At 39.0% G+C, this 27,508-nt stretch overlaps 1 protein-coding gene and 1 long non-coding RNA gene across 10 annotated transcripts in view; one reads left to right on the top strand and one right to left on the bottom strand.

The window, feature by feature from the left end:
- SGCE (sarcoglycan epsilon) overlaps positions 1–27,508 on the top strand; it is a 107,398-nt gene that overhangs the window by 36,301 nt on the left and 43,589 nt on the right. For all 9 annotated transcript variants that reach the window (XM_045008211.1, XM_045008216.1, XM_045008214.1 and 6 more), the window contains 6 exons: positions 222–420; positions 4,165–4,327; positions 11,924–12,135; positions 12,882–12,908; positions 13,619–13,807; positions 27,452–27,495. In XM_045008211.1, coding sequence (XP_044864146.1) covers positions 222–420; positions 4,165–4,327; positions 11,924–12,135; positions 12,882–12,908; positions 13,619–13,807; positions 27,452–27,495 — 834 coding nt within the window. The remainder of the gene's footprint in view (positions 1–221; positions 421–4,164; positions 4,328–11,923; positions 12,136–12,881; positions 12,909–13,618; positions 13,808–27,451; positions 27,496–27,508) is intronic.
- On the bottom strand, positions 21,107–25,281 carry LOC123365403. Its single transcript, XR_006577568.1, has 3 exons — positions 24,504–25,281; positions 22,092–22,186; positions 21,107–21,958 (listed from the first exon to the last, which is right to left on the bottom strand). It is a non-coding gene; the product is annotated as an uncharacterized LOC123365403 (long non-coding RNA).

Below are 27,508 nucleotides of genomic sequence, written 5' to 3' on the forward strand. Positions count from 1 at the left end.
GGCAAAGCTTGAGTGCTTCTTTAAAAAATAGTTGGTGTTGTTATAAATAAACATAGTTTGATAATTAAACAAGAGTGGCAAGATCAGAATATAACTTGGTATTATAAAAGGATTTTAGGAAGGTGCCTCCTCAGTCTTCTTTAATAAGTCAGTAGTGCAGTACTCAACCACTATTTTAGATCTTTTGTAATAAAGACATAACTCTTTTCCTTCACAACTAGATTTTCCTTTACCATATCAAGCGGAGTTCTTCATAAAGAACATGAATGTAGAAGAAATGTTAGCAAGTGAGGTTCTTGGAGATTTTCTTGGAGCAGTGAAAAATGTTTGGCAACCAGAGCGTTTGAATGCTATAAACATCACCTCAGCTCTAGACAGGGGAGGCAGAGTTCCACTTCCTATTAATGATATGAAAGAGGGGTAAGCACATGTATATATATCTAATCTGTTTATAAGTCTTTAGCACTCAAAATAAGTGTCACTCAAGTGTTTAATGTTCCTTTCAGGCATTCAAGACTTTTTGGAAGTTTCTTTTTAAAGAACAAACTTTTGGAAATTGTTATTAGATATTAAAAATACATACGTGCCCAGAGGCCCCAGATGAGGGGATCAAGGTCTTTTGATGTTAGGTGCTGGGAATTTACAGTCAAAGAAACATTAGCTCCCTGCTTACAAAACAGGTGGAAGGAAATAAGACTCTTAATCTACAATTCCAGCCTTATATCTCTGTAACTGCAGAGCCTAATTTTGATTCATGACTCTGAAGTTCTACAACATAGACCTCACAAAACTTAAAATTAGCTCAGCTGCATTCTGTTTCAAACATCACAGGGACATTTAAAGCTACATCTTCCAATACTATAGCTCTTAAATTTAGAGTTCACTGATTAATATTGCTTGTGAAGGGGCTCATTCCTTTGCATTAGATGTTTTAGGAAAGTTTTTAAAAAAAAATATACACAGAAGAACTTACAGGAGAAATACGCCTTGAGCAAATTTTTCTTTTTTTAATGTTTTTTTGATTGAGAGGCTTCTTGAAGTCTGTCACTACAGTTGAACAGCAGCTAAAGAAAATCTGGCAGCTTCCTCATCTTGTGTTAGCCACACCAGTGTATATAAGGCCTGGTCTACACTATGCGTTTAAACCGATTTTAGCAGCGTTAAACCGATTTAACGCTGCACCCGTCCACACAACGAGGCCCTTTATATCGATATAAAGGGCTCTTTAAACCAGTTTCTGTACTCCTCCCCGATGAGAGGAGTAGCGCTGAAATCGGTGTTACCATATCGGATTAGGGTTAGTGTGGCCGCAAATCGACGGTATTGGCCTCCGGGCGGTATCCCACAGTGCACCATTGTGACTGCTCTGGACAGCAATCTGAACTCGGATGCACTGGCCAGGTAGACAGGAAAAGCCCCGCGAACTTTTGAATTTCATTTCCTGTTTTCCCAGCGTGGAGCTCTGATCAGCACGGGTGGCAATGCAGTCCCAAATCCAAAAAGAGCTCCAGCATGGACCGTACGGGAGATACTGGATCTGATCGCTGTATGGGGAGGCAAATCTGTTCTATCACAGCTCCGTTACAGAAGACGAAATGACAAAGCACTTGAAAAAATCTCCAGAGGCCACAGCAGGGACTCAGCACAGTGCTGCGTGACAAGCGTAATGGAAAGCCAAAGAATCAAATGGACACTCATGGAGGGAAGGAGGGGGGACTGAGGACTCCAGCTATCCCACAGTCCCTGCAGTCTCCGAAAAGCATTTGCATTCTTGGCTGGGCTCCAAGTGCCTGAAGGGTCAAAAACATTTTCCCGGGTGTTTCAGGGTATATGTCGTCAATTTACACCCTTCACCCCCCCCCCCCCAAAAGAAAAGGGAAAAAATAGTTTCTCGCCTTTTTTCAATGTCACCCTATGTCTACTGCATGCTGCTGGTAGACAGGGTGCTGGAGAGCTAAACAGCAGCATCCTCTCCCCCGTGGCAGATGGTACAGTGCAGTAGGACTGGTATCTGTTCTCGTCATCAGCCCGTGAGTGCTCCTGGCTGGCCTCAGGTGAAGCTGGCCAGGGGCGCCTGGGTAAAAATAGGAATGATTCCCGGTCATTCCCAGTAGATGGTACAGAACGGCTGATAACTGTCCTCATCATAGCAACTGGGGGCTGAGCTTCATCAGCCCCCTCGCTTTCATGTGTAAAGAAAAGCTTCTGTACTGCTTGGACTATCATAGCAGCGGAATGCTGGGCTCCTCTCCCCCGCACCGTTTAATGTCCTGCCTGTATTCTCATAGGAGCGGGATGCTGGGCTCCTCTCCCCCACACCGCTTAATGTCCTGCCTGGACTATCATAGCAGCTGGAGGCTGCCTTCCCCTCATTTTATCTCACTAACAAGTCACTGTTTCTTATTCCTGCATTCTTTATTACTTCATGACACAAATGGGGGGGACACTGCCATGGTAGCCCAGGAAGGTTGGGGAAGGAGGGAAGCAACGGGTGGGGTTGTTGCAGGGGCACCCCCCGTGAATGGCATGCAGCTCATCATTTCTGCGGGGTCTGACACGGAGCAGCTGTGCTCTCAGGTTCTCTGATACACTGGTTCTCTAGTACACTAGCCCCATATTCTAGGCAGGACTGATTCTATTTTTAAGATACCATAAAGGAGTGATTGACTCGGGGAGTCATTCCCATTTTTGTCTTTGCGCCCCCCGGCTGACCTCAGCCAGGGGCACCCATGACAGCAGCAGACAGTACAGAACGACAGATAACCGTCATCTCATTGCCAATTTACAATGGCAGCAAATGGTACAGAACGACTGATAACCGTCTCTGCTATCATGCAAAAGCAAATGAATGCTGCTGTGTAGCGCTGCTGTATCGCCTCTGTCAGCGGCATCCAGTACACATACGGTGACAGTGACAAAAGGCAAAACAGGCTCCATGGTTGCCATGCTATGGCGTCTGCTAGGGCAATCCAGGGAAAAAGGGCGCAAAATGATTGTCTGCCGTTGCTTTCCCGGAGGAAGGAATGACTGACGACATTTACCCAGAACCACCCGCGACAATGATTTTTTGCCCCATCAGGCACTGGGATCTCAACCCAGAATTCCAAGGGGGCGGGGACTGTGGGATAGCTACGGAATAGCTACCCACAGTGCAACGCTCCAGAAATCGACGCTAGCCTCGGACCATGGACGCACACTGCCGAATTAATGTGCTTAGTGTGGCCGCGTGCACTCGACTTTATACAATCTGTTTTACAAAACCGGTTTATGTAAAATCGGAATAATCCCGTAGTGTAGACGTACCCTAAGATGCTACATAGAGTTTCATCTGTGGTGTTTTTGAGTATTGCTCAGACTGTGCTCTGTGTACTCCCTGGCAAACTGAACCTAAATTCTGCTTCAAGGTCCCTGGATTCTGTGACTTTCTGGTGCAGCAGATTATATTCTGTAACAGTTTCATTTATTCATTTCAATTGAGATAAGTATGAAAATGAATAATAGTATCAGTACAGTAGCCCTTGTTTTATTTACTTTGACACTAAAATCAGTTTGTTTTGTCCCATACTCTGCTTTCAGTATGTTGTAAAAATTTGTATTGACAGTGAATAACTGTCTTGTGGAATTTGTTGAGAGAAGCTGGATGTTTTGGCAAGTTGGCATCAATAATAAATTAATAAATTGCAGTTGTAATTTAAAGCATTTGCAAATACCTTTTACAGTTTACACGTGGGAAGAAGTGCTGCTGTCCATGAATTTTCAAGAATGCTATGCTGAGCAAAATTTTCTCTTACATGAAATGGAACTATTTTAACAGAACTTCCTGAAGTACTTTATTAATGATTTATTGCTGTTTTTACCTCAAAATTCTGAACTTTGAGCTTCGTAACTTTTTTTTTAAAAATGAAAATGGACTATTGCTAGTTATAATCACACAGTACACTCAAGCTATAGTAGGAATGTAATAGGTAGCTAGAGAAACAGTTTGGTCCCAGTTCATTGGGCCTACATTGGAAAAAGTGATGTCATAGCCTATAAAACACAACTAGCTGTTTTAGAAATGAACTATTGTGATCATTGGAATGCAGAGGACTAGACTGTGTTCATTAAATATTTATTTATTAATGGATATCCTGATGACACTTTGTCACACATCTTTTTCTGCAGTGTCTATGTTATGGTTGGTGCAGATGTTCCGTTCTCCTCATGCTTACGAGAAGTGGAAAATCCACAAAATCAGCTGAGATGCAGCCAAGAAATGGAACCTGTAATAACTTGTGATAAAAAATTTCGTACTCAGTTCAGTATTGATTGGTGTAAAATCTCTTTGGTGAGTCACTTTGTGATAAGATAAGAAGTGATGTGTTTGTAAATGCACTACTTAGAGCTGAACATAGTGTGGTCAAGTATTTTGCAAGCCTCATCAAACAACTCTGCCAAATGCACCTCACTTGTGACTGATCACACATAACTCTTCCTTCAGCAGAGACTGCTAGAATGTGGAGGGATTTTGCTATGTGGCTAGAAGTGTATTATAGTGCAGGCAATACTAAAACCACCAAATTCAGTTTCCTTTGTGGTGACTTAGGTAGGATTTGAACCCATAAATGAATGCCTGGTTCATTAATTCACTGCACTAATATGCCTAGATCTAATTTATTAACCTAAAAAAAATTAACATCAGTTACTGACATACTGAGTTGAGTAATTTAGCAATGTTTATCCTTGAATCACCATTTGTGGTGTTCTAGCCATTCCTTCAGCCACCTACTGGCTAGGCTGTCGGGGCACTGGACGCCCAATCAGCATAGCGCACTGCAGCCCAGAACCCCTGAGCTCAAGCAATCCGCCAGCCTCCACCTCCCAGTTAGCTGGGATTAAAGGCATGCACCACCACACTCGGTTGCAATGTTTATAAATTGTTAAAAACGTCTTCTGAACATAAACATCTCACATTAAATAAGAGGCAGAAAATGAAAATAAGATGAACTACTGGAGCCAAATGAAACTGGAAAATTTTCCTCAGGTTTATCAAGTAAAGGAGAAATATTAAGGAAAAAATAGGACTACTGTTCGCCAGGGAAGGAGAATAATTCTGATAAGGGCTGAATTTTTAAAATGGTTAGTTTTTCTCAGTTTTAAACAAAAAGCAAAGAAATTGAGGAATGGGAAGAATGTAGTGCAAACAATGTTAAACAAAGATGGTTAGGGAATGTTCAGTAAAACCCGTATCTCAGTAGGGCCAAATGAGATGTATGCAGAAATTTTAAAAGAGCTAGCAGAGTAAGCTGAATCACCTGGTAATACTTAACACATTGCATTTCTTATCTTAATTGCATTTACAAATATTAATTTATCTTTACATGCTCTTCAGAGTTATGTTAATAAGCATTATCCCCATTTCACAAATGAGGAAACTGAAGAAAAGAGGTGAAATGTCTTACCAGAATTTTTTGGAGAGGTTATCAGAATGGGGATTTTAAAACGTAAACACACCTAATTACCTGTCCATGTGCAGTCCAGTAGATCACCCATCCTCTGTCTTTCAATACATTTTGAATCGGAAAAGTTGCCTAAAAACTGTAAAAATGACAATTATTGCAAAAAGGAGGATCCATAAGATATCCATTGTTTCTGGTGTCAATTGCTGAAAAAATTAGCATAAATTAGGGATGTCTGTAGAAAGGTGTCTAATAACAGACCAGTTCAGGCCTGACGAGTTGCTGACACAGGGTAGTGAACCAGAAGTGAGCCTGTGTGTCACAACATAGTCTAACACCTTCCATTATAGAGATTCTTGCAGTTTTTTTAAAAGAAGCTCTGACACCTCCATTGTTTGCAACAGGCCTTTGAAATTCTGCTGGGACAAAGTCAGGGGCTATAGATGTGCCTTTTGCTTGTTGAATGAAATTTTGTTCAGGTTTGAAAATTTTACAGTTAATAACTCAGTCATTTCCCTTCTGTTGCTTGCACTGATCAGGAATTTTTTGGCAGCCTGCCACAATAACAACTGAATATGAACATTCTAAGGCCAGTGCTGTTTCCAGCACCGCCTCATCACACTGTGTACTGAGAACATCTGGTAGCTGCCAGAGCAGCTCCCACAACAGCAAGTGGAGTGAAGGAGAAAGTGGATTCAGACTTCCCTCTGTCTGACCACACACCTCTCAGCATTGAAAACATAGCTCCACCCATCTGCCTCCCTCCGGAGCTCCACATGGGGGAGGCATTCCCAAAAGTTTGGGAGAGGGCTAGGCTTCCTGTAACCACTCTTCCCAACCCAGCTCACGGTGCCAATACATTTTCTTCTCCCTAGAATAAAAAATTGTTCTTTTGCTCAGTGCTGAAGGTTCAGGGTTCAAACCTTGGTGAAGATGCATGAGGGAAGGGGTATTACAGTTGCATGAAATAGAATTAGTATTTTGCTTTTCTCCTTTTAAAAAAGAAACCTAGGAAATTATATTAAGAAAAACCTATATTAAAACAACATTTATATTGCAAAGTCAAGTATTCAAGTGAGGTGTTTGTGCATTATGATAAAAGTATTTAAATGCTCACATACTATTTTTTCCACTTGACCTGTTTCACACAACACACAGATTGGCTGCACGAGGAGGCAGAATTAAAATTTCACAGGAAGCCATAAATCTAGCATTTCCTAATGTTTAAGTGCTGACTTTACAATCTAAATAATGTTCTTTTAGCAATTATTGAGGTGTTTTTTTAATGTAACTATAAATAAGTTGTTGTTTGGGTTTCAATCAATTATAAATTGTAAAGCTGCACCAGAAGCAAATTTAACTTATTCAAATTAAACTGAAAATGCCCAGTTCTTCTGCACCTGGGGCAAGCAGACATGTGGCTCCAGTTTTCAAGATTACACCTTTGCCCTCTTAAAATATGGCTCAGGACAGTTTACTGTACCACTCTTTACTCTTTGGACAGAGTGGTCTGTCTCCCTCCACTGGTCCTGGACTCCTTGCAGTGGTGGACACTCCTAGAGAATGTTTGTCATGGAGTTTCCTTCATCTGGCCCTTATCAACCAGTTCTGTTGTCACAGATGCCTCCCTGATGGGCTGGGAAGCATATCCGGGGTCACTGTATGTTCAAGGTCTGTGTTCAGAGCAGGAGTCCTTACTGCATATCAACTTACCGGAGCTTCTGACCATCTATGGTGCATGTCATGCTTTTCTGAACTGTATCAAGGGCTCAGTGGTTCGTTCACATACTTATAATAACACCGCAATGTATTATGTGAACAGGCAAAGGGGAGCACACTCCAGGATGCTCTGCCAAGGGGCAATCAGGTTGTGGTAGTTCTTCATCGAGGAGAGTATCACTCCGATTGCTGACCACTTGCCCAGGGTCCAGAATCATCTCACAGACCATCTCAGCAGGAATTTTTCCCTGAGTCACGAGCGGTCTCTGAAGACTAGTGTGCTCCGGGCCGTCTTTGCAGCTTAGGGCACTCCGATGATCAACCTGTTTGTTACGAGCAACATCAGGAAATGTCATCTGTTCTGCTCTCAAGAGGGCCTCAGACTGGACTCCCTGTCTGACATCATCTGTCTTGGCTGCAGTCAGCACGTCTGTATGCTTTTCCCTCAATCCCAGTCATCCCACAGGTCATCCTCAAGCTGAAGGCAGATCGGACCAAGCTCATTCTGATTGATCCAGTGTGACTGAGGCAGTGCTGTTTCTCTGGCGTTCTAGCACTGTCAGTTCAGCCTCCCACATCCTGTCCTCTCTATCCAAACCTACTCACACAGAATCATGGTCACACTTTAAATCCCATGCTCAGCTCCTTGCATCTCGTGGTATGTCTGCTTCATGGCTAACTAAGGAGGAATTGTGGTGTTCCATGGCTGTTCAAAAAGGTCCTACTCAATGGTAGAAAGCCCTCTACCAAATGGCCTATTCATAGAGCCTTGCAAATCCACGGATATCTGCTTTGCATCCATAGATGCGGATATCTGTGGATCATTTTTGCGGATCGGATGTGGATACAAATTTTGTATCCATGCAGGGCTCCACCTATTCGGCAAAATGGAATCAGTTTTCGGTGTGGTTGTTGGCCTGCAGCATTTAACCAATGCTGCCTTCTATTCAGGACAATTTTGAGTACTTGCTGCACTTTCAGTCATTGGGCCTTGTGCATAGCTCATTGAGAGTACATCAGGCAGCAATATCAGCGTTTTGTCCCCCTATTCAGGGAAGATCAGTCTTCTTCAGTGCCACAGTAGCAAGATTCTTAAAAAAAGGACTTCTTTATCTCCATCCTTCGGTCTGAGAGCTGATTCCTCTGTGACACCTTAACACGGTCCTTGCAGTTTTAATGAGACCTTAGTTTGAGCCCCTGGTATCTTGTCCCTTTCTGCGTTTGTGTCAGAAGACTGCATTCCTGTTAGTGATAACATCTGCAAGGAGAGTCTGTGAGTTGCAGGCTCTGATGGCAGAACCTTTATGCATGCAATTCTCTACGGATAAAGTGACTTTACAATCACACCCTGAAAATTTTGTCTAAAGGGGTTTCTTGGTTTCATTTGAACCAGGTGGTATATTTACCAGTGTTCTTTCCTAAGCCATTTTCATCTCCAGAGGAGCAGCACGTTCATACATTAGATGTCAGGTGATGTTTGGCCTTCTGTCTGGACAGGACTAAACAGTTTCATGCTTTGCCTATGTGTGTCATATGCAGATCATATGAAGGTGCAAGAGGTCTCTTCACAAACTCTCTCTGAGTGGATATCCTCCTGTATCAAGACTGCATATGAAATGGCTTCAGTGGATGAGCGTGCAAGCTGCATCAATAGCTGGGGTGAATCTGCTTGTGAATCACCGACGCTGAATATACAGCTGCATCTACTTGAAGAAGAAAAACAAACAGTTACTTACTGTAAATGTGGTTCTTCAAGATGTGATGCAGATGTGTACCCCATGATTGATTCTCTGTCTCCACTGCATTGGAGTCTAGTCTTTGGGCACTTGGTGCCAAGGATCTGAGGGGGGTCAGGACAGTGCTGCCTCATATAGCCAGGGGAGGGATCATGAGTACGAATACCGCCCCTCTATGGGTAGTGCTAGAGACAATTCTCTGGCTCCAGTGCACTGGGTGCACACACACCTAAGTGGAATACATGGCTCCATCACATCTCAAAGAACCAGTTACTGCAAGTAACCATTTCTTGTCCTCTGAGATGAATCTGTACATCCCCGGCAAGCACATATTGCTGAATGCAATGGCTAGTGCTAGTGGCAGAGAGGCAGGAGCAGACTATGCCCCCCTCAGGGTCATGATTCCATTCAGTACTGTATCCAGCTCACTTCCTTTGAACACCAACTAGAGGGCAAAGAAACAGGTAGAAGAGACTTCCTACAACCTTTTTCCAGTCATTCATAACTCATTCATGCAACAGAGGGCAGGGTTTACTTTTTAGTATTTAAGAAATGTGCTTAATATAGAAATGTATTTGTTAAGAAATAAATCAATAGCCAATAATCAGATTACTGTAATACAAAAGTAGGTATTTTGAATTTATTTTATCAAATAACAAAAATTAGTGTTGTTTGGTAAAATAAATTCAAAGGACATATTTTTATATTACTATAATCTGATATTTGCTATTGATCTATTTCTTAATAAATACATTTATATATATAAATAAAATAATGCAGAATGAGAATGAGTTAGTCAAAGTGTTACTTACAATATATCTGAAGATCAGCATAATTTCTTTAATTCGGTGGAACCAGAACTTTGAATAGATCCTCTAACTTCATTTATATGACTGATCAAAAATGTTTATCTTGTGCTATGGCAATGTTTAGAATGAGTCTTCAAAAGTGCTTTTAAAATATCTGTTTTTTAGTGATGTCATAGATTCTTTGGAGATAAATGGTCTTCTAGTCAACAATTTTTTTAAATTACTGTTTTCATTTGTACAACTATTCAGCTACTGAATAAATATTTTAGTAATCTTTTTAAAATTTGTCTTTTTAAGTTTTAATTTGTCACTTTATGCTGGTCTTCTAAATCATCCAATAATTGATAAGGCTATATTTCATCTAATGAAATGAATGAGTCTGTTGTTACCTAGATTTAAATGAATAAAAGAAACAGTCACCTTATGTATTAATTATATTCTGAAGTCTACTAGTTCATATATGTTATTATATAGGATAATTTTATTTTATATTGAGATTGAATAGGCACAAGCACAACCAGGGCATATAATTAAGTTCAAAATCCCTTATTGTGAAGTTAATACTAAATAATTTAGCTTTACTATTATACAGTAATTGATTACATTAATTTCCCTCCCCCTTTATTAGGGTTTGAAAGTGCTACATTGCTTCTTTCTTCTACTTTCTAGTGACTACAGTACACTTTGGGAGTGTGAGTGGGATGAATAATTGAACAGAAGCAGGATAAATATTACCTAATCAAAAACAGGAAAACTGGATATCTGAGGGAACTAATAATGGGATCTATACACCCTTTCTGCTTTATGTTACAAGAAGAGAAGAGTGAATAATGAGTTTCTTTGGTCAATGGCAAGTCCAAAAAAAAAAAATTCAGCTTGAACCGAAAATGAAATTTTGAAATTTTCAGCCAATCAAAAAGTAAAAAAAAAAAAAAATTGTCAGTGTTTCTTTTTATATTTTATTTCTTTTTAGAATCAAAGGAAAATTTGAAATTAGGTGTTCCCTCCCTCCCCCCCAAAATAAACAATTTGATTTATATTGACACTAATTTGAAAAATGTTTTGGTGTCACTGAATCAAGTTTTGGCTGTAAAATTTCCATAGCTCTAGTTAAAAGTACAAAAGCTTGCCCTGGTTGATATTGACTAAAAAATGGTTATTTGGTACCTTTCTGACTTCGATAATTTTTCAGAGAGTTTATTGTATGCTCATTGACCTCTGCTGTTATTTGGTAGCTATGCAGTGACTTAAATAAAATTAATTATCAGAGGGGTAGCCGTGTTAGTCTGGATCTGTAAAAGCAGCAAAGAATCCTGTGGCACCTTATAGACTAACAGACGTTTTGCAGCATGAGCTTTCGTGGGTGAATACCCACTTCGTCGGATGCAAGTAGTGGAAATTTCCAGGGGCAGGTATATATATGCAAGCAAGAAGCAAGCTAGAGATAACGAGGTTAGTTCAATCAGGGAGGATGAGGCTCTGTTCTAGCAGTTGAGGTGTGAAAACCAAGGGAGGAGAAACTGGTTCTGTAGTTGGCAAGCCATTCACAGTCTTTGTTTAATCCTGAGCTGACGGTGTCAAATTTGCAGATGAACTGAAGCTCAGAAGTTTCTCTTTGAAGTCTGGTCCTGAAGTTTTTTTTTGCTGCAGGATGGCCACCTTAAGATCTGCTATTGTGTGGCCAGGGAGGTTGAAGTGTTGTCCTACAGGTTTTTGTATATTGCCATTCCTAATATCTGATTTGTGTCCATTTATCCTTTTCCTTAGAGACTGTCCAGTTTGGCCAATGTACATAGCAGAGAAATTGGAAATTTCCACTACTTGCATCCGAAGAAGTGGGTATTCACCCACGAAAGCTCATGCTGCAAAACGTCTGTTAGTCTATAAGGTGCCACAGGATTCTTTGCTGCTTTTACATAAAATTAATTGGTGGTATCAGTCTAGTTCACGTAACAAATTGTCACCATTTTGAGGTAGTCACAGCAGAGGTCAATGAGCATTTTCTGTGATTTGGTCTTTAACATGAATTAAGACAATGGAATACCTTCCATGAAGAAGTCTTTGGAAAAATAAATGGAGTTGTGAGATTTCATATAATTTGAAAGGCTGTGTTGTGTAGTGTTGCTTTTTCTGATTTATGATTGGTTAAAAATTCTTTTCGTTTTCTACATACATTTGTTAATTGGTTATGTAATTGTCTTTTTTTTGGTGTGTGTATCAGGTTGATAAAACAAAACAAGTTTCCACCTATCAGGATGTGATCCGAGGAGAGGGAATATTACCTGATGGTGGAGAATATAAACCACCGCCTGATACACTGAAAAACAGAGACTATTACTCGGATTTTCTAATTACACTGGCAGTGCCCTCAGCAGTAGCACTGGTGCTTTTTCTAATACTTGCTTATATCATGTGCTGCCGACGGGAAGGAGTGTGAGTACTTTAAAACACTAATTAGTAATTGTAAATTTTTCTGAGATTGTAATCCACATGAAAGAATTCCGTAGAAGAATATCATTCAGTCCATAAAAATACTTTTTAAACAGACCAGCAGAAATATTTAATATATATTGTACTGTTTTCCATCTAAACATGCATTAAAATTATTGATAATCTCCAAGAGAATGGATTTAGGGACTGTAGTTCTATTCAAAATGGTTAAATTGTCTGTGCACAAAAAAAATAAAATAAAAATAAAGGACCCACCAATTCAGGACAATTATTTAATTTGACTAAAATTTTTATTCACTGAACATTAAAATTAAAGACCCTAACACTAGTAAAATAAATATTGCCAGGGACCTAAATTGAATTTAGGGTTATAAAAGCCAAACATATGAAACAAAAGCAGCAAGTAACGTAGTTTCTTCCATCTCTTACATGTACCCTGATTTCATTTTGTCATAGAATTTATTTTAGCCAGAAGCCTTTTCCTTAACTTGCATTTTCATTCACTTGTGTGTGGGTGAGGTTGTCTGTCTGTCTGTCATCAGTATCAACAGCTCTATATGTGTGCTCATCCAGTTCTTATCATTAACCTGGTGGCAAATGCTACCAACTTGATTTGGTGGTAACTGTGTCAACATTTCCACGTCATGTACTTTTTCCATCAGCAAATAGATTTAATGTTCCAACTATCAATGCTATTATTTAATTCATAAATTTTGTTTTGTTTTTAGGGAAAAGAGAAACATGCAAACACCAGAGTAAGTGTCTTCTTTCCTGTTATTTTTCTTTCTCATTTAATTTTCATTTATCAGTAGCTTGTCATGCTTCATACATGTGTCATGCTCTTCTCTCACTCTCCTTGATTCACAGTCTAATTCATATATGTGAAAGCTGCTATAAAACAGAGAGGTGTGGCAAGGCTAGCAGGTCAGAATAAAAAGGGTTTGTAATTAATAAAGATCAGTTTAACGTACAATCTTATAGAGTAATAATATTATTATGTAATTAATGTTCATGCATATGTGACTCCCAATCTACATTTTTACAAGGCAATGGACAGATGAAAGAACTTTCATGAAAGGTATCCTGTGCCTACATAATATTCTGCCATAAAAATCGAAGCTTCTGTGAGTATTTAGGAATCCACCACAAGAAACAACAATATAAAAGTTACCAAAACTTTTATTTTTACAGCAGGAATATTAACATTATATTGCATAGTCTAAAATATTTTAGAAAAATACTTCTTCACACAGCAGTCTGATAGAACAATTCTTGCTTTCAAAATTAAATAACAAATATTTGTTTTATACTGAAGCTCTACTATAATTGTTCTACTGATAGTCTATAGTATGCATCAAAGTCCTTGTATTTTAAAGAAAAATGATTTTAAATGGTTTTACAAAACTATCCATATTCTTAGAACCCTTTTTAAGAAAAATATTTATTTTATTTCCTTTTAACATAGCATCCAGTTGGTCCACCACAGTGCTATACAGAAATCCACCAAAGAGCTTCGTGAGATGTCCAAAAATAGAGAGATAGCATGGCCTCTTTCAACACTTCCTGTGTTTCACCCAGTTACTGGTGAGATTGTACCACCTCTTCACACAGACAGCTATGATAATACTAGCATGCCACTAATGCAAACACAGCAGTAAGTATCAATTTAGATCTTTACTGCCTATAATGATTATGCTATACAATTTAGTTCTGGAAACCAATGTTATTTCTCTGAATGAATTAATTTACTATGTAACTCCATAGTTAAATTTGCTTTGAAATTTGCATTTAAAGCAGAAATGAAATCTTAGTTTCACTCAGATGAACCAACAGAACTATGCAGATATATCAGCTACTTCCATTGCTGTCAGCACCCCTCCTAGACTAGAGGAAAAACATCACTGAAAACCAGAAATGATCATTTCCATTCTTCAAAACTTAGCTTGTCAAAAAATTTAATCTTGCTCTGTCCCTGATGCTCCTGTGGTGTTCTGGACATATCTCTGCTGAGTCAAGGTGGAAGGTTGGACTATGGGAAAGAGATGAGGCTGTAGAAAGAGTGACTAGGTATGTGAGGCAGTAGCCTGAAAATGGGGCTTGGAGGATCAGAGTTTATAACCTGATTCACTGAGGCAACAATGCTGGGGGAGGCAGGTTCCCCTTCACAAAGGCACTGGCATATCATAGGCTTCCCACAGCATGACTGCCTGGGTCCGTTGGAGAGTAAAAGCAGTAATACTGAGGGAGCTCTTTAAGTAGTGATACCTTGATGCAGAAACACTACATTCCCTCAGCCCTCTTACACAGTTTTGTTCCCCCACCAAAAATCTTTTCACCCCCACATATCCCCAGTCACTACCTTTGCTCCCATTCTTCCTTAATCAACCTCTTTGCTCCTCAGATGTTCTGACGCTTCTTCCAAATCCTCATAATGCACCATACAGCAGCTCTATAGGAAACCAAGGAAAGGTGAAGGGCCATGAAGCAGTGGGATGAGGATGCAGGGAAATGAATAGGGAATATAGGGATACACAGCAGGGGCATGTTGGGAGAGGATTGGAGAATAGTGGGACTTAAAGCTGCAAGAACCACTGATCACAGGAATGGGGAAAAAGCAGTATAAGTTGTTAAGAGTATAGCTGCTCCTTCCAAAAAGCCCCTCCTAGCTCAAGTCTGCTGTTTTCCCTGTGCTCTCCACTATAACCTTGTTACCCCCTCTTCCCCATGTGCCTCTTTCCCCATATCCTCATTCACATGCATATCCTGAGGCCCCCTACAGCTCCATATATGCTCACAAATTTCTTCCAAGTTGCTCCTCCACAATGTTGCTTTCCCAGGCCTCCACCTTGAGCCACCCCTAAACCCCCCCCAGCTCTGTGAGGACCAGAAATACAGGAGGGAGAACATATTGTGGAGGGGACAGTGGGAACAGGTTTTTACCGGTTGACATTGGTGAGGGCAAGTCTGCAGGTTTTAGCCCAGGAAATGGGGCTGTGAAATACCCCCACCAAAAAGTTTAGTCAGTTTTGGTTTAAGATTACCAGTCTGCATATTCCATCACTGCAAACGGTAAAAAGCAAAGAAATAAGCTGGCAGTTAAGTCATTTAGTAGTCCATCAACACTCCATTCTAGAGCTGGCCAGAAAATTCTCATGAAAAATTTCACATTTTTGGGGTGGAAAAAAACCCATCCCAAATTGGGACAAAAATTTAATGGGAAGGGAGTTCCAGAAAAATTCTGTTTCAAGAGAACCAAAACAGAATCATTAGGCTTGCTGGCTACAAGCAGGGAAGGCACTTGTAAGTGAAACTGAGCTGTCATTTTAATTTTCTGTCAGGAATTTTTTTTGGCAAAAAATTGATTATGCAAAAAGGGCATTGTCTGTTGAAAAATTCCTGATCAACACTACTTCACTCGTCAATTCCCCTTCTTAACCTATATTTACCTCTCCTCCAGCATCCTCAGTCCAAATATTTCTACCATTAAATTTTGTAAGATGATAAGCAGTGTTGCCAACTCTTGCAAATATGGTGTGTTTCTTAAAGCCCTACCTGTGGGAAGCATGTGAATAGGTGAGCATCTCACCTTTAGTTTTTACTTAAAATGTGTAGGCCTTATGGTTGCAAAGAGAAACTTGAAAACATTATCTAAGTGAACCCTAATTGCTCAAAAACCAGTAGCTAAGTAAATATTGGGTTCTTTTTGTTTTATAAAAAACAGGATTGTTTTGGGGCCTGACTCATAATTGTAAATGCTTGGCAATACTATGATATTAGAAATAGAACACTGCAATAATTAGAGAAAATCTATTTTTTCTCTAGTTCTCCAAAGAAAATATTAATGTTTACATTAGAACTATTTTTGTTGACCTTTCAAATTTCCTTGAGTGTTGGAAATCTCAGTAATAATATTGCGCTAGTGCAGGAAAACCAGAAAGTGAAATTGAAGTTTCACTATCCAAACTGAATGAAATACAAAAAGTAAATAAAACAACACAAATGATAATAAAAATAATCTTACAATTAGTAACACAAAGAGCTTTTTAAAAATTGTGTATTATTTATCTCAACAGTGGCTATTTACTGTCATTGTATTAGAGTATACATTTTCATTTTAAAGAATTATATGTAGCAGATTAGGGCCAGAGTAAGGACTACCTCTGATTCGTATTTCATATAGGACACATAGTTCTTAACTGAATGTCACTTTAGTAATGTCATCTTGTTTCATATCTAGACTGTATAAATATTAAGACATATTTTGGATACCAACATCATAATAGTGGATTAAACAGATGGGATTAAAATTCTCTCCAGAGTTATTCAGGCAACATTGTTGCACTCGTCTCAACCTGTACTTTTAAATCAATATCTCAGTAAAAATAATTAGAGAATATGAAATAAATTGGTTTAGAAAAATGTTTTTCTGCTTTCCTCTGCTCTGCTCAAACATGCTTACTCCAGCCCTTTGCAGTCATTTTCTGTTGTTTTTCCTCTGAAGTCAATGGAAACAAATAAAAAAATAGCCATTACTATTGAATTTTCACAAAAACATTTTCCCATGCGCCCTCTGCTGGCTCATCAGCAGGAATTAATTGAGCAAGAAGCATTCCTATTTGTGCTTTTAAATAAATAATTTTTGTTTTTTTTTCTGTAATTAATGGACTTAAACATCAAATTCACCTTCACTGATTGGCTTCTGTTTCAGTTATAAAGATGTAATGGAGAATAGGACAAAATTAGTAGGGAACATACAGTAACAAGCTGCTAATGCCTAAATGTGGGGTAGAAATCTAATGTGAAGGACCTTTGGGGGTCTACCCAGAGACCCACCCATTTGTCTGCTGACACTTAAACAGAAAAGAAAATTACACAGAAAGCAGAGAAAATTACAGTCTAAGCCAAATTTTTCTACTTCTATTATATTGTCCGCTACGGGGGGGCGGGACTGTAAAAAAATCTCAGGACAACCTCAGAGCTTCATCGCACACATGGCTTCCACCCTGAGGAATTACGAACGAGAAGTTCAGTTCCGCTCACACACCTAACGGCCAAATGAACAGAGCAGAAAAACATCAGTAACCGGTTAAACAAAACAAAGCCAAAGCTAAATAATGCACCAAAACCAAATAGTGTTTCCGTATTCTATATCAAGTTTTAAAGCTTCATTAAAAATAATAAAACAACAATGGAGAGTATTGGGAAAGCTCCCACCTCACACAAAAAAAAACATGAATGCCCCAAGCCTTAAACCACTTTAATACTCACACATGTCTCACTGGGAAGTTAAGCTTTGCAAATATAATTCCAATTCCGCAATCTGTACTGCCTTCGGTTTGCCCGTCTCTATGTTCCACAAGTGCAAAGCAGTTTTCCTTTGCACTTAGCATAGTCCGCACTGATTTTCGACCTTGAACACAAAACAACTTCTCCTATCTCTGGGTGAAGCCGAATTTCAAATTAACCCGTTCCTAGACAAATTGCTCACACCGTGTCAGAGGCTTTTCTTTGGTGATTAAAAGCTCCTCTTAGATATATGATCTTATCTCGATTGAAGGTGCCTTCTAATGGACATTGTTTAAATGAATTTTTCACGCATGTACAGATTCCAATCATTTAAATACCTGCAGATTTTAGGACCATAATGTACGTACATGTAATATGCTGGGGCACCCTTAGGGGGTAAGGTGGAATATTTAGACTGTCAGTAGCCCACACGGAAGGGAAAGGGGAGGGAAGATGGGTTCACACACCCCTAGACCCAGGCAGCTTCCTCGCCGGACTATGCCAGGCTGAGTCAGCCCACCGTGGGTCGGATCTCCTAAAGATCCACTAGTTACTGGGCTAGCCCGGTAACAGCCACTCACACTGGTGTACACACACACACACCAAGGCCTCTTTTTCTTCCTTTTTTTTTTTAACTTTTTTTTTTTTTTTTTTTAACCTTTTTATCTCTTTTTTTTTTATTTTAACCATGATGCATCTTTACCTGGTCCGGACCAATACCATGAGGCGGTATGACAACCCCTCTTGAGGCGGTAAAAACCCCTCAGCACCGGTGCATTCTAATGCATTTACCTGTGCATTTACCTTATGCATTACCTTATGCATTTACCTTGGCCAACTCAGCAGTTCCCAGTACTGCTATAAACTAACCTTATTGGGGCCTCTCCCCAATACCACTTTGCATCTGATCCTGCTGCACAGTCAATAAGTTCAGATGGCGTGAGCCCAACAGAGACAGACGTCCTCACGGAAAGTCCTCCTCCGATACCCCAATAGAGATTTCAAAAGGTCTCATACCTCTCATGTGGCGCCATGGGGTTCGAAGGGGAATGATCCGTAGTAGCCGTCTGTGGGTCCGTGGGCGTTGCCATCCCGGACGAGCCCCCAAATTGTCGAAGAAAAACTAAGTTCTCGCTTTTATTGTTTGGGTGCAGCAAAATCAAATTCTTTAATTTCTCCAGTAATTACCATGGAGGGAGAGAGTGCCATAGGACACAGGGTCACCCCAGTCCTGGACAGGTCTCTCAACTGGTAAACAATCACAGCAAGCCTTTATACCTTTTACAGACAATTTCTAACAATAATACAGACAGTAAAAAGCAACAACTACATTTTGTTTATACATAGCAAAAAGGCTTATCTTATTTGTCTCAATCCTAGAAAAAGCAAGCCTGCATTTTGGTTAGTGATTGCAAGGTCGTAATAACTTTGTACACAGTTCCTGTCCTGTCGCCTCGCACTATCTTTGCTCCTACAAGTCTTACGTCATTAAGGTTACAGTATGGCCTGACTCTTGCTAACTAACATTCATTAAGATCTCTTCAAATCCTTGTTAATTATTTACTGGCTTCCACAGACACAATAACATTGTTAATGCAGGAAACAAAATATGATGGAGTTAATTTCTTCAGCACACGTAACATTCAGTAAACCTCTAGTTTAAAATTAGGGCTGCCCCCCATGATTTTTTAAAAGGTATGTTATATATTTCCAAATCTGAGAGCATTATAAACAAAGGCAAAGAAACTGCTTATCTTATCTTTATGTGGGGGAAAATCAATCCAAGAAAGAATCTGCCATTAATAAGGAAGATGCTGGAGATGAGAAGAATGTGTATGCCCAGCTAGTCCGTCCTCCTGCCAAAAGGAGGTTGTTTCTTAAAGTGCTTTCATCAGTCTTTATGGACCAAATTGTGATATCTTTATTCAAGTTGTGTAGTAGCTTACTCCTCTAATTGATTTTGGTGTGACTGCTCACCAAATAAGGTAATCAATCGGAATAAGGTTATCAGAATCTGACCCTAAATGTCTGTAGCCTGATTTGGGGAGGGTTAGTAGGGACAGTGGAATTTATCCACTTAATTTAGTTGTATTTAATAATTAATTTTCTAATTAATTAGTAATGTTAATAATAATTGACAGATATTAATAATATGGGTATGGCTCGCCAATATGTGTGATCAGAAGATAAAAGTTCGTCTTGAATCAGGCTTCACAGAATTTAATACAAGGAGATTGGAGTATAACAGGAAATTTAGACAGGGACAGAGTTTAGTCAAACAAGACCTTTTATTTAAAATCAATAAAACAAGAAGTAAATGTAAAATGTTAAAAGCAGTATGAGATTACAAAGTTACAAAATATCACAGTTCTTTAAGAGATATGATATGATATTACACAGTTCTAAATACACTTTGCAGCAATAGCACTCAGAAGATTTCACACCTTTGCTAGAGGAAGTTACCAAGAGACTGGCTATAAATTAAACCCTTCTTAGCATAGATGCTTTAGAGGTGAAGTAGAAATTAAGAATTATTTCATACTTACAGCTGTGAAAGGACAGAACACTACGACTTATCAGTAGTTGACAGCTTTCGTAGGTGTAGGCAGGGTGAGGCGATGGAGAATAGAAGGATGGGTGTATCGCCTGCCTAATGGTGGATTATCACACCTTTTATAGGGAGAAATCCTTCCTCCTATGCCCAAATTTGTCTTTCCCCCATGGAAAGGTGAGGGTACCTGTTTTCATTGGCTGACCTTTTGTGTGCGTACTAATGACAGCTATATAGTAGCTTGCGGGTGTACGTGTTACATTTGTGGGCAGAAAAACTCTCCTTTTGCACCTAACTAGGTGAAAGGTTAGCAGATATTCAAAAAGTCCCTAGACAATTTGCGTAGGTTTGTCTCCTATTATTACTTTTCTGAGTAAGGGTCTTAAAGGTTGCTTTCAGCATCACAGAGGAAATAGGCCAGGATGTCTGGTCTAGAAGTTTCTAGGTATCTTCATTACAGCTTATTGCAAATTCTATTAATCTATGCAGCCTACACACTTTTATCAAAAAGACATTTTATACAGACCAACAGATTAATCCTCAGGGCTACAGTCTCATGTAATGGGGAATCATGCACCTTTCTTGGGCATTTATTCCACAGTCTCACACATCTCTGTTTGATAATTTTTCCTACCATGTAGCTATTGATCCAGTTATTTTACTTATATCCCCATTTACCACTCTAACCACTCTCCCTTGTTCAGACTTAAATATTTTTAGATAGCAATGCTATCCCCCATCTATTTAGTTCCTTTCCTTTTTCCTCATTATTCAATGCCTCTGCAGCCCCCTAATTTTACTTATTGCTTTTCTCTGGCCTGGTCTACACTAGGATGGGGGGTCGAACTAAGGTATGCGACTTCAGCTCCGCGAATAGTGTAGCTGAAGTCGAACTACCTTAGTTCGAAGTACTCACCCGTCCAGACGCCACGGGATCAAAGTCCGCGGCCCCCCCGTAGACTCCGCCACCGCCGTTCGCGGTGGTGGAGTTCCAGAGTCGACGGGAGCGCGTTCGGAGTTCGAACTATCGCGTCTAGATTAGACGCGATAGTTCGAACTCCGAGAAGTCGAACGCTACGCGTCGACCCGGCAGGTAAGTATAGACCTACCCTCTGATATCCCTCCCACTTATCTGTCTTTTGGTATTGAGGTACTGAGAACTAAACAGCATTTTAGGTGTACTTCTACAATGCAATGGGAATTGAAGGTTGTCCATTCCCCACATTATTGAGTCTACTAAGAGGGACTATCATGTCCCTGCTCCATGACATAGCTCCCTTCCATGAAAGCACTTTCTGTCTCTAGGGAATATTATTATTTATATTATGGTAATGCCCACAGCCCATAATCAGGATTGTAGCCCATTTGTTCCAGATATAAACACATGCTGAGGAAAAGTGAAAATGCAAGAGGCCATTATCAGGCTGTGCTATCCTTGCAGTCAAATAGCAAATTTAAAACCGTGTGTCTTTTTTACAATTGTTATCCCCTGCCCCACATGAGTTAATAATTTTTCAAATTGATTCTTACTTTGTGACCACATTTCTGACCTTTTTAGATTTCTTTGTATCTCTCAGTCTTCATGATGTTCACCTCACAATTTGACATATCTCACTGACGAACATCTCCCCATCTAGCTCCTTGTTACAAGGACTATATCTCTCCCTATAGATTTGTACAACACTAGCATATTTTAGTTGTTATTGTAATAAAATGAATACTAGTGACAATACTAAGGGGCCAATCCTGCAATTCACTGCTCTGCCCTCTTGAAACCCTGATGGCTTCAATGAGGGCTCTTTGCAGATGCAGCAGCATGCCTGTATATAGTGAATTATAGGAGCAGAACCAAAGTCAGTATCATCTTCAACATGATAGTCTCTTTACTTCCTCTTCCAGATAATGTATTGTTATCTCTTTTGATCCAGGCAGTTAGTCCATTTTCAGGGTCTGGTGCATTGTTTCCATCTGGTGGAGAAATTGATAATGGAATCAGATATTTCTTTGATGCAATCTTGTTTATTTACAAAAAGTGTACACTAAATCCCATTTCCCTGAACACAGTAGGAACCAAACAACAGGAGGTAGTTTCTTTGCTTACAGTTCCAGGCCTGCCTTTCCAGCCAGCACTCTGCTCAAAAATCTCTCTCTCCTTTTTCTCTCAGGATAATGCTTCCAGTGCTTCTGTGGCTTCTTCTGGTGGTAGACACAAACACCGTCACCAAACAATACCCAGCCACACACCCCTCACTTGTTTGCATTCATTCTGCGCAAAACCCCTCCATCCACATAGCTCAGATTCTCTGACTGCCTTATTTGTGGCCTGTGTTTTGGATGGTGGCGCCTATTGTTTCAGCTATTTTGCTTTAATAAGGAGCTTAACTGTTTCTTACATTTATCCTTGAATGAAGGGAGTCTCTCATAGCCCTCAGCTTCAATGAGGTTTCATTCTCTGTCATAAGCATTATATATGGAAACAAGAACTACACTTTTAATTACTCTAAATTAGTAAAACAAGCAATGTGGATGCTTTGTACAAATTTAATTTACATCTGAAATGTATTTATAAAATTGGATACAAATAAAGAATGTAGCAAAGATGGAGGTTGTAACATTGTCATGCTGTCCTATATTTCTGAGTGAAGGTTGCTGTGGTTTTCCCATAAAACTTAATATTGTATATGATAAATATCAATTGAATACGTACATTCTTGGTAGTTACATTGAGAATGTTGTTTTATTTTTTACTACAGTGAGGGGAAGTTCCTTCAAGTTCCTACACAACGTATTTTCTAGAAGAGACTATGTCTGGAATACAATGTTGTCACAGCATAATGGGCTCCTGCTGATAGATGAACGCTAAAGAGAAACCAAGGCTTTGCCTCAGTGTTTATTTTTAAAGCAGGAAGCATTGATCCTTTCACAATATTCTATTACCAAAACAGTTAATTCCCATTATACTAAGTGACTGATGGAAATGTTTATAGTGACTGATGGATTTTGTGCAGTGAACTTATTCTACCATTATTGGAAAACTGTATCCCTATTTGCTTTTTGATATAGTCAGTCAGAAAACAGCTCATCTGTTAAAAAAAAAATCTTTTAAGATACTGTATTTTGTATGTAAGATGGTTTCTGCCACCTAAGTTTCTGTCTTGTAGTTTTACAATTAGGCATGCAGAAATTGTGTGGATTTCATTTAGTATACTGAAAATATTAATCGCAAACATATGCGGCATGTCCTATGCTAGACATACCCTAGCTTCTGCTGACAAACTGAGTGTTCTCACTTCCCTATCTGGCAGAAAATGTGGCTGCTTACAATAGACCTCAATTAACAGACCAATTAGGCTTTGCATAGTTTGTCCAGGCTTATGTGGCCTTTCCTGTATTTCAAAGGGCAGCTTCTTCTGCACATAAAGTAGCAAGTTGTTAAATTAAAACATATTTAGTTCCATATTTTGATAAGCACTATCTGTATCATTCCATTTGCTTTTCTAACTAGTATAAGCAGAAATTTATTTATGCCCCATATGTTGTGTTAGAGGCAACTCCTTAAAAATGGCTATCTGTGAGAGGATACTTCCCTGCCTAACTTTATGCACCTAGACCTTGGTCTTTCAAATGCTTATGCACGTGTTTAATTTTACTCAGATGAATAGTTGCTTTGACTTCAGTGGGATTATTCATGTGAGTAAAGTTAAGCATGTGTATTGGTGTTTTCATGACTGGGGTTTTGGTGTTACCCTAAATTTTAGATGCCAATTATGTTACCTACAAATTTGCGTGGGGCTCTTAGCGCCTTGAGCACAAGCCTGCCAATTATGTTAGCCTACAGTAGCACTTCTAATTTAACAAAAGGGTAACAAGTGGCCAGGGTGTTACCAGGGGGCCTGTCTCCTACCTGCAGGGGGCCCCCTAGAACACGGATACAGCCGTCTGCTCAAGGATTGACCCACACAAGTAGAAATTCTTCAAAAACAAAAGATTTATTTATTTAACAGAAATAAAAAGAATAAAGAGTTTAATAAAGCAAGAAAAGATACATAGGACTTAGTAAAACAATAGAATTACATTTAAGAATTATACAATAAAGCAGTGCAACAAAATAAAATACACAGGATACACAGGAGACTTAGTCTATGCAGCATTTACAATATAATAGGCATATTGGGACCCTGCATACACAAAGGCTTTAGTCTTAGTGTTAAAATCTAATACTGTACTTAATACAATGTAGTATACGCGGCCTCTATATACACATATGAGAAACCATTATCATATTCACAGATTAAAAAGAAAACATTTACTAAACACTAACTTTACTACTTAACACTAAACATTTAACATCTAACATTTAATATCTAATAATTTAATATTTAACATCCTGTGAGTGGTGATCAGCCAGTTGCAAGATGGGTGGAGGAGATCTCATTCAGAAGCACAGGCATCCAGCTTTATTCACAGACATGCCCAAACACCCTATAACAAGAGATGGTAAAATCAGACTTACGCTTTATCTTCTTAATTCCCTCTGACTCGTCTCAGGGGCCCTTCTGCTCTGTCAGTATCTGGAGATGATGTTGTCAGCACCTGGAGATGATGGTTGCTGCTGCTGCAGGTGTAGCGGCAGCTGTTGGCTGTTGCTGCAGGCAGTTGCTGCTGATTGCACTGCTATAAAAGTCGTTGCCAGGCCTTTAGAATTCTGCTGCTGTTTTTCTGGGTAACTGTTTTCCGGAATCTTCTTAAGATGCTGCTGCAGTTGTCTTAGCTGCTGCTGTTCTGGTTGCTGCTTGAGGCTTCTGATCTTCACAACCTCTCAAACCCCCACACTTCCAGCCTGCTAGCTGTTGGCCTTATATACTAGTTGCTCTCTCAAGGTCAGCTCATCTCAGCTAATCAGGTTCTAGCTTTTCTAGCTCCTCCCCATTATGTCATACCTATTTTTAGATACAGAGCTCCTCCTCCTGACATCATCTTGGGTAGAGCTCCTTCCCCTGAGTTGCTGGAAACTTCTGGAATTTTCCACTCTCTAAATTTAAACTATGTCATCCCTGTCACCGCCATTTTGTCTGCCATGTTGAATTCTCTGTTTTTACACTACTTTCTACTTATATAAAGCCTAAATCTTATAACTAATTACGGTTTTATGCAAATCAAAGTGGCCTGATACTGTCACCACCTTAATTATGTAAATTGGGAGAAGTGAATTTTACAGTGTTTTTAAACCCCCTCTGAGGTTTTTTCCTCTGTCAAGGTGCTTCAAGGTTTTTCAAAACAGCTACAAGCAAAATTTCTTGTTACAGTGGAACCAAGGATAAATGCTTTTTTTCCCTCCTTTTAGTTATAAATGAAATAAATAAATGCAGCTTTAATTTCTCCACCTGCACTCTGACCACTAATCCACATCTGCTAAGACTACTTCTAACAAGGGCTGTCAAGAGATTAAAAAAATTAATCATGATTAATCATGCTGTTAAACAATAATAGAATACCATTTATTTAAATGTTTTTGGATGTTTTCTACCAATTACAACACAAAATACAACATTTGCTGTGCTCAGTTTATATTTATTTTTGATAAATATTTGCACTGTAAAAAACTAAATAATTTTTAAATTCCCCTATTGCAAGTACCATAGTGCAATCTCTTTATCATGAAAGTTGAATTTACAAATGTAGAATTATGTAAAAAAAAACTATTCAAAAATAAAACAATGTCCACTCAGTCCTACTTCTTGTTCAGCCAGTTGCTCAGAGAAACAAGTTTGTTTGTTTATGTTTTCAGGAGATAATGCTACTCGCTTCTTGTTTACAATGTCACCTGAAAGTGAGAACAGACATTCATATGGCACTGTTGTAGCCAGCGTCACAAGAAATTTACGTGCCAAATGCTCTAAAAATTCATATGTCCCTTCATGCTTCAACCACCATTCCAGAGGACATGCATCCATGCTGATGACAGGTTCTGCTCGATGACAATCCAAAGCAGTGTGGACTGACGCATGTTCATTTTCATCATCTGAGTCAGATGCCACCAGCAGAAGATTGATTTTCTTTTTTGGTGGTTCAGGTTCTGTAGTTTCCGCATCAGAGTGTTGCTCTTTTAAGACTTCTGAAAGCATGTTCCACACCTAGTCCCACTCAGATTTTGGAAGGCACTTCAGATTCTTAAACTTTGAGTCAGATGCTTTAGCTATCTTTAGAAATCTCACATTGGTACCGTCTTTGCATTTTGTCAAATCTGCAGTGAAAGTGTTCTTAAAACGAACAACATGTGCTGGGTAATCATCCGAGACTGCTATAACATGAAATATATGGCAGAATGCGGGTAAAACAGAGCAGGAGGCATACAATTCTCTCCCAAAGAGTTCAGTCACAAATTTAACTAATGCATTTTTTTTTAATGAGCATCATCAGCATGGAAGCATGTCCTCTGGAATGGTGGCCGAAGCATGAAGGGGCATATGAATGTTTAGCACATCTGGCATGTAAATACATTGCAATGCCAGCTACAAAAGTTCGAACGCCTTCTTCTCACTTACAGGTGACATTGTAAATAATAAGCAGGCAGCATTATCTCCCATAAATGTAAACAAACTTGTTTGTCTTTGCAATTGGCTGAACAAGGAGGAGGACTGAGTGGACTTGTAGGCTCTGAAGTTTTACATTGGTTCGTTTTTGAGTGCAGTTATGTAACAAAAAAAAATCTACCTTTGTAAATTGTGCATTTGTGATAAAGAGATTGCACTACAGCACTTGTATGAGGTGAATTGAAAAATACTATTTCTTTTGTTTATCATTTTTAGAGTGCACATATTAGTAATCAAAACTAATAATATAAAGTGAGCTCTTTACACTTTGTATTCTGTGTTGTAATTGAAATCAATATATTTGAAAATATAGAAAAACATCCAAAAATATTTAATACATTTCATATGGTATTCTATTTCTTAACAATGCGATTAAAACTGTGATTCTTTTTTTTGAGTTAATTGCATGAGTTAACTGTGATTAATTGACAGCCCTACTACTTCTAACATTCAAAACCTCCTCAAATAGCCACTTAAAAAAAATCCAAAAAGTGTTTCTCTTTTCTTCCAAAATAAGAAATTTACCTTTATAGTTATACTGGTCTATCTTTACATTTCTGTATTTCAAGTATCTACATTTTTAGAATTAAGCTTGCTTCACCTTCCTTCTGTTGTGCTACATTTTTCACTTAGTAATTTATTATTTGAACATGAGAATCATACTACTATGCTTTAGCAATAATCTAGTTCCTTGCTCATGTTGAACTGCTTAGCCTTTTGGCCACTTGGTTTATCCACTTGGGGAAAACTAGGTTATTGCCTCATAGAAGGATGAAGCATGTACAGTTTAAATACCATGACTGTATTCATAGATGTGCACTGTACATTATATATAGATGTTTTAAAGATGTTAAATTGTTATTTTTAGGAACCTGCCACATCAGACTCAGATTCCACAGCAGCAAACTGCAGGTCAGTATTAAAA

This window comes from Mauremys mutica, chromosome 2, assembly GCF_020497125.1.
Source record: "Mauremys mutica isolate MM-2020 ecotype Southern chromosome 2, ASM2049712v1, whole genome shotgun sequence".
Classification (NCBI taxonomy): Eukaryota; Metazoa; Chordata; order Testudines; family Geoemydidae; genus Mauremys; species Mauremys mutica.